The following is an 8,506-nucleotide window of genomic DNA, read 5'->3' on the forward strand; positions in this document are numbered from 1 at the left end:
TCACTCACTTTTCATTTGTTTTCAACACTGTTTTTTTTTTTTATATATATATAAATGAAGACATAACATTTTATTTTGGTTATCAACAGACAAATATTTCAATGAATTACATAATTTTCTTTTTTTGTTGTTGTTGGTGTGTGTGTGTTTATTCACATTCCCTGTGCCACCTCACCCCACCTCACCTCTCGGCACCCTGCCTGGCTGTGGCTCGCACTCAGACTGCTGCGTTCACTGCATCCTCGCCTGTCTCTTCTGCGAGTTCCTGACGCTCTGCAACATGGTGGTGGCCCAGGCGTCCTGCGGCGCGTGCACCTCCGAGGCCTGCTGCTGCTGCTGCTGCGCCGACGACATGGGCGACGACTGCAACTGCCCCTGCGACATGGACTGTGGCATCATGGACGCCTGCTGCGAGTCGTCGGATTGCCTGGAAATCTGCATGGAGTGCTGCGGCATCTGCTTCCCCACATAGGTTTGCCGGCGCCTCCGTGGCGTGGAATATAGACGTGTGCATCCCCATGAACAAATCGCCAAAAAGTTCATTTACATTGATAATTCAAATGAAAACGCAACAGTTGTCAGATCCATTACACAAAAACTGAGGTAGTTCAAGCTGCTTTCTGTTACCGTTTATGATTATAGTTTAGAGCTGACACACACAGAAAAATTCTGTTTATTGGAATATCAGACTTGCGTACGACCAGCAAATTAAAAGCAGTAATTCCAATTAATAGTGTTATGTTGACTCTAACGACAGAGTGCTGAGTCGATGTGGATAAATAAAAGGTTCAGTGGAAGAAAAAAGTGTGATAGAAAAATTTACACAGCACTAATCAATCTTGATAGGATTATATGGGCCCACAATACCAGCTTCTTTTTTTTTCTCCAATTGATGCATCAGTGCAACATAGCATGGAACCATGTCGATGTGAAAAACCCCAGATTACTTTGATAGTGGCCCCCCAACTCTTCTGCTTTGTTAGCTCTGGTCTTTCTAATCCACATCTTGACTATACCCCTTAGACTCTTCTCAGGATTTAAGCTAGAGTACTTTTCTAGATAATCAAACCGTGACACCAGGGTCACTCGACCCAATTTTGTTCCTTTCCTATTGTGTGCTGGTGCCAAATCCTGTTGAAAAATAAAATGGACGCCCACAAAAAGCTTGTCAGCAGGGAGAACTTTAAATTGACTTTGCTTCATAATCTCTTCAAGATTATCCATGTTGCTTGCATCATTTTTCTACCACACTTTTTCCTTCCACTCAACTTCCATTAAAAATAGTTGATTATAGTACTGTGTGAACAAAGAGGCTCATTGGGGTTCAAAGGACAGAAATAAATAACTGAAATATATCATTCTGTTTGTAATCAGCCTGTATATTGAGTTTAATCTGGAATTACAGTTATAAATGAATTTTTTGATGATGTTTTAATGTATTAAGATGCACTTCTAATGGAACTGCTACCTTTGAATTCAGCAGAAACATGGAGGTGTGTGTGAAGGAGTTGGACACTGGGCTCAACACAATAAACAGCCCAGCAAAGACTGCAAATAAATTCACATTTATGAATGTGTCATGCTTTGTAAGTATGTTAACTAGTACAGAAAAGCATTATCATAGACTGACTTCAAGCATTTTATTGTTACATTAACATTGCCTTTCAGTTGCATCTTTTTAGTCTTACTGGTGATCTAAATGCATTTTGCAGATTTTTATTTCTGTTTTGTTTATTTTCTATGCCAAACAAAAAGGCTTAGATTGCTATTTTAGTCCAGTCAACACTGTAAACAAAAGGGTTTGTGATGGTGAATACATTCCTCATTTCATACTGTAGCTTTGTTGATTTCATTAAAACATTATCTACTGTATAGCAGATGAAACTGGTGAAAATTTTAAGTGTTTCAGGACACTTTTCTGCTACCTTCTGACACAAAACCTAAGGGTGTGATCTGGAATAATTGCATTTTCATTTCTATTTTGAGCATTGGGGGGGGGGGGGGGGGAAAGATAGGGGAATGAGCAGCACAAAATTGTTAATAAGCTTTGCAAAAATTGTACAAAAGTGCTGGAATAATATTTTTTTTCTCTGAAGAATCTCATCTCACATCAGATTTGCAAACATTAGAAGAGTGTTTTACTGGAAAAAGCACTTTTTTTTTTAAATATATATAATCATTAGAGTCTGACCAACAGCATATTACTCTGTACTGATATGTACATGTTCAGCCTTTGTTTTGCTATGTTGGCCTATAACAAACCTGTTTTGTCACTTGCATATGGTACAACTCTCTTTCGTGATGTGTTTGTTTTTGCAATGCGTTCTGCATAAATATCAAAAATCACAGATGACTAGAGTTGCCGCGTGAGCAGCTTTTTGGGTCTCCGGTCACATGAGAATCAAGTGTCACAATAAAATGGTAAACTACTGCAGAGTGAAGCAGTAACTCCTCTATTTTCTTCTGTGTATCTCATGATGAGTTTACAGTGAGTCACCAGCAGAGCCGTTTCCTGTCTTGGAGATCCGCTTTGATGTTGTTTAAGCGATGATGCTTAACGCCGGCCCTCATTAGCACTGCTTACTAAAACGGTCACAAGAAATGTCCCTTTTTAACGCCATCAAAGATGATGTGCCGTCGTGCATGGCTCATCTTAGCAGCTCAGTGTTATGAGTACGCCAAGGGTCGGATGTGCCCCTCTTCGGTGGATAATCTGCGGGACGTAAACCTCGTTTTCGTGTTTGTGACGAGCCCATACTCCAAATGTGTTGCGGGCTACAGAGTGTCGAGAAAACACGACTTAGAAAATGTGAAGAATTCATGTAACAGAAGAAACCTGGTGATATGGTGAATTGTTGTAGTGCACTTCTGTTAATCTAATGCCTTTTGTTTGTGCATTTCATCCTTGTGTGTCATTTTCTTTTTGGCTTAATAGTTTTGCACATCCTTTGATGACAAGGACATGGTGGCAGAAGGCCATGGCAATTTAAGTTGGAAGTTGCCTTACACAAACATCACCAATGTTTTTTTTACTGATTTTGTATGAGCAATGATGCTAAATTTGAACATTTCTAGCACTTTTATTTTCCTACAAACTGTCGTGACAAGAGAAAAGTAGCAGTTGGAAATTTAGACAACTCCAAAGCATGACATGTCCACTTCTGTGCATCACAGGTAATGTGTATGTTTTTTGATGTAAAATTAGTTTTCATTGGCAGCAAACGTGTCACCGCCATTTTGAGTCACTTGGCTCATTTGTTTGGGCTTATTCAACAAAGAATGGTTTTGCCAAACTTCCAGTTTGCTACGGGAACTTTATATGTTTTTCGGGCAGAAGGGAAAATCAGCAATTCTTCTCTAATAAAGGGCACACATTTACCTGAAAACCCAACAATCACCACCTGCAAGAAAAGTGACAAAAACCCTTCTGTTTTTAGTCCTAACTGCACATCAGACATTTTTGTTTATTTTATTCTGCAAACTGTAGTTTGGCTTGGCAACACCATGTGCCAGTTTGGTCTTAACATGCCTTTCAACCAGACAAGACATTTCAGCAAACTTCAAGTGGATAAACTCCAAAACAAAACTGTAGGGTTCTAGCATTAAGATATCGCTGCGCTTTAAATGAATTCATTATTTCAGTCAGTGTCTGTATTATGCCAGTGTCCTACATTTGAAATAAAAACTTTTTTTTTGCTCTTTAGACGCCGTCTACTCCATTTTTATTGATTCTTCGTGAGATTGCCTCCCACAATCCTCCTGTTATCTCTGGGACAATCCTAACATCAACATGGGTACATGCCAAACAACGATCGCTGAGGTCGTTGGGCGGCAAAGACCTGCTGGTCAGGACAGCAGCCTGACCTTTACCCAACATTACCTCCCATTAACCCCTCAATTAACCTTGAGGCCAGGCCCTCTGGTGGAGAATCTGCACTTCCTATTCTCTCTTTATTTTGCCTCATCACTTTATGCCCAGATTCGCCCTGACCCCCGAAAATTGCCGTCTTATTTCCCTAATGCGGTAGGGGAAAAAAATATTTCTGTCCTTAAAGTGTGTAATCATGCAGGTTTGCACTTTCTTTTCTTTTTTTTTTTTTTTACTTTGTTCCTTCTCTAAAGTGCGACTCGTAGGCTGAAAATTTTGAAAAACTCCAGGTAGAGTGCGCAATGACCTTTTCACAAAGTCTTCCAGATTTCTGCTCCTCTAATCAATCCCCCTCTGATCGCCTCGCTGTGTGCCGGATTGTAATGTCACAATTAGGGCCGCTCCATTGTTTCTGTTTTCCGTCTGGGGAGAAAGCTGGCACTTCTCTGATCTCAAGGTCATTTCTTTTCACAGTTTTAAATAAATTATTGGCCTTCTCCTCTGTTCATCCATCCATCCATCCATCCACTCCCCCCACCCTACCCATTCAGTTGGTAGATGTACCGTTTTTTGTTTTTTTTTAACCAGAATATGAATGGCTCCCATCCTGAGCTATGAGAATAAATGCTGCTTTTTGTTGTTGGATATGATGAGAAAAATATGGGGAACATTAGTGTTGTTTTGCTTCCCTCGTTTTTGTATCAGATCTAACATTAAGAATTGTATACTAATAACATAATAATTATGTATAATGTCACTAATTAAACCAAAAAAAAGGAGAGGTGACAGTAATGTGTTTCCTTCTACTTTCTCTTTTTCTGCCCAGAACATCAATTTGTTTCTGTCAGGAAAATGTGACTAATGCCTATTTTAATTATAGTTTTTCAAATCTCGTAGCTTTTTTAATTTATAGGATCTGTAATAGTCATCATTATCCACCTACTAGAATTGTAATTATTCATTTTGACTCTTTTTTTTAAACATTGTTTTCAGTTGTTACGGGTAATAATACAATAAATGTCAGCATCTTTATGAACTAGCCAAGCGCTAGGAAATACGAGCAAGATATTATGAAGTTTGAGTTAGCTTAGCAGTAGGCACTTTAAAAACTGACATTTCTAAACTGTCATAGGATTTAAATTCCTTTTAATCAGATTCCCAGTTTGATGTCTGAGTGAATTTTCTCCTGCTGCATGGAGCATAGAGTAATTTCAGACCACTACAACATAAAATAATTCTTTATGTTGTATTTTTTTCTTAGAAGCAAACAATGCTACCTCATGTCTCTGAAGAGGACTTGCTGAGCAGCCAATCCAGGAACACCATTTTTCGTCCTGGATGCTGATTGGCTGCAGCCTCAAGAGCGGGAAATGTTAGCTTCTGCGGTTGTGCTGATGGTTTCCATTGTGTGCATTGATGCACATTAAGGTCTATTTTATGATTGAACCGTTAATATATTGTGAGCTACATTGGAAAGGTAAACTTTTATCATTAGGGCACTGAAACTTTTTATTTTATTTTGTATCATTTAGATAAAAGTAATTAGATGAACTTATACATTTCTTCCTTAGATTTACATCAACTTCATGAAACAGAATTTTCATTCAAGGTTTTTCAGATAATGAAAAGATCAAACGTAATGCTTTGGTTTCAAGACACTTAAAATTTCTATTGTACACACAATCCTTTTGTTTATTTTTTTTGTGTGTGTATGTTTTGTGCAGCATTCTGTGCGCCTCCGTTTCACTCATTTCAAAAGTTTCAAAAGGCTTGACCTGGCTGTTTAGAGCTGCAGCACGACATTAAAACAAGATGAGATGAGTCTTCAGAGAGCTTTGCCAAGGAAAAAAAAAGAAAAACGAAAACAAGGAGAGGCGAGTTCAGCTAATGTCACTTTCAATTAATATCCTCAGGTAGTGGCCCCGTTAGCCCTCTCACACATGGGCCTGGTTTACAATGCAAATAGGGTCATTACCTGAGAAGCCTAATCGGCTTTGACAAGAGGCCGGAGAAGCCGGCCTTCCTCTCGCCCATATTTGTTTGCTTATTGTTTCTCTTGCACAAATCAACACGTGAAATCTATAAGATGTGAGAACGCAAGCAGGCGTTTTATTTGAATTCCGCGTTGTTAGGAGCTGTCGCACGTCAGCCGAAGTTTGCACGCTCTCCGTAACCAGCAACTCAAATGCAACACCAACAAATTGCATCAGTCTGAGAACAAAGTGCCAGAAATGAAAAGTAAATGATTTCCAAGGGAAGGATTTTGTCGTTCTTTGTTCCGGAGCCTTCCCAGAAATGCGTCGTGTGATCGCGCTTGCACCTTAAATATTTAAAGACCCCCTTTTGCGGAAGCTTGGCTAGTCGTATTGCGGATGGGACTCCGACTGCCTCTAATCTCCTTGTTACCTGGAGGCGTCATAACGGCGACGCAAAGACAACATGTGGCAGATGATTGCGAGACAGGATTCCCCCCCTCCCCCCACCCACTTTCGGGTGGGGCACGGGCAGGTTCAAAGTTTGTGCGTCCCCGAGAAGACGCTTCACGTCAACATCTGCCTGGGAGAAGGAAAAGTGCCGGGAATGAAAGAAGAGTAGAATAAAAAAATAAAAAAACACCTTAGATCAGTTGTTTCCCTGAAAACACCCTCCTGTTTTCTCCCCCCATCTCCCGCGTTCCCCAGATACTGTGGCATCTTAAACCGTTCGTGCAGAGTGAAGATTTTTTTTTTTTTTTTTTTTTTTTGCTGGGCCTCTGTTTTCGCGGTGTGTTTGTGACGAGGGAGCGCTCTGTTTTCTAGATCCTTGCACAGACTTTTACGCACAGAGAGAGAGATGGAAATAGCAGGAATTCAGATTGTGGACCTATAAATAAGACATCAGCTCAAAAGTGTGCACTCTCAACTTTTGCCTTTGCCTCCGGAAAGCGGCGGAGCGTGGCAGAGGCAAATTGAAAGCGATGGATGGATCAGGAATGCCTCTTTATTTGCTTGTACACATTCCTTGAGCTGTAAATTAGATGTCACCTTAGTTACATGTCATGTGCTGACGTGGACGTGTTTGCGCCGCTTTTGATTGTTTGTTCCGAGCATCACTTAGATAAACAAAGTCTTGACTCGCCTCCAGTCATCATCGGGACATTGCGAGTGACTGGCAGGTTGTTTTGGTGGGCGGACTTGCTCTGGTGTGAATTATGTGAGAAAATCACGCAGAAAGCCGGAGCTTTACCGCCTTTCAAGAGCATTTCCATAAACCCCCACCACCCCCTCCACACACACCACCCTTTTTTTTCTCAGTACAAACACGGACCTCGTTGTTTGTTGTTGTTTTTTTTGTTTTTTTTATTGGAGCATTTGCAAGAGACAGCTCAAACGTGTGAATTAGAACAAAAAAGATACTTTGTTTTCAAATTGTTTGTCAAAGAAAAAAAAAAACGCTTTGCATTTGTATTTAGTTCTCTTTACCCTAAAAAATTATTTCAGGACATCTGACTTTTATGGAAGAGTGGCAAAAAGAAAGTCATGAGAAGTTCACTTTAAAGTTTTCCACATCATGTAAGGGGAAGGTTAAACGTGTGGAATAAAGTGTTCTGGTTGGATTAAGTTAAAATGGAGCTGTTAAACCAAGGTGCAAAGTGCTATGTGTGGCATACAACTATTGCCACCACTCTAAATACACAATTCCCTGGTATTAAATTGCCTTTTTAATGTATTAAAAGGGCCTAGTCAAAGTCCACACCACAATTGTACTGAAAATCTGTGGCAGGACTTAGAAATTGATGCTCACAAATGCCATTTTGTTTAGGTTATCTCTTTTGTGAAGATGAATGTGCAAAAAGTTTAAGTGTCTAAACGTTTGAAGAGACCTGCAAAAGCAGAAAGAGGAAATCCTACAAAAACCGTATTTATATTTGTGCTTGGAACATATTTGTATTAAATCCACATGACTGGCAGGAAAACACATGCGTGAATACAACAAAAATAGAGCTACTTTTTTTTTTCAAGTTGGTTCAGCAGAGCCTTTATTTTGACTCGAACATTTTTTCCCCCCCAGTTAACACATAAACAGAAAAGAGTATCGCTTGTTTGCATTTTGTCAGATCTTTGAAAGCATTTCCCTGCCTAGCAGCACATCTCAAACAGCGACTGTTATTACGCCTGTCTCAGCAAGCCACCTAACGACGACGACAACAACACAGCAGCAGCAGCAATAAAGCCCCAGATGTTTCGCCTCGGCGTGTTTATTTACCTGTCATGCTCCCCTAATTGTTTCGTCTGCTACAAACAAACACTTCGCCTGGTGCATCTCTGTTTGCACGCCGTTCGCCAACAAACAGGCTCGCTCGGCGGCAGGTTGTTTGTGATGATGTGTGGCGCGTGCAGAAGGGATTAAAAGAAAAGGTGACTCCACACCGGCACGGTGATTTGTACGAATGCCAGAGGGAATGGGATTCATGGAGGGAGTGGAGGGGAGGGGGTTTTAAGGTGTGCACGCAGGCAACATCTGCTGAGATTCTTCTGCACAATAAAAAAGAAAATCCTTAAGCTGTATATTAAAACCTGTACTCTGAAGATTTACAGCTAGAGCTGCCCTTTCATGGAGACATTTGATTTTAAATTAGGCTTTACGAGCTTTGGAAAG

The 8,506-nt window shown here is 40.3% G+C and overlaps 1 protein-coding gene across 2 annotated transcripts in view; it reads left to right on the forward strand.

Annotated features, from left to right (window-relative positions):
* LOC103156641 (myoD family inhibitor domain-containing protein-like) overlaps positions 1-4,365 on the forward strand; it is a 29,609-nt gene extending 25,244 nt beyond the window's left edge. For both annotated transcript variants that reach the window (XM_007578773.2, XM_016664240.1), the window contains exon 5: positions 222-4,365. In XM_007578773.2, the coding sequence (XP_007578835.1) occupies positions 222-472 (251 nt within the window). In that variant the 3' untranslated portion in view covers positions 473-4,365. The remainder of the gene's footprint in view (positions 1-221) is intronic.
* The last annotated feature ends 4,141 nt before the right edge of the window (positions 4,366-8,506 follow it).

The sequence above is a fragment of the Poecilia formosa genome, unplaced genomic scaffold, assembly GCF_000485575.1.
Source record: "Poecilia formosa unplaced genomic scaffold, Poecilia_formosa-5.1.2 Scaffold9, whole genome shotgun sequence".
Lineage (NCBI taxonomy): Eukaryota > Metazoa > Chordata > Actinopteri > Cyprinodontiformes > Poeciliidae > Poecilia > Poecilia formosa.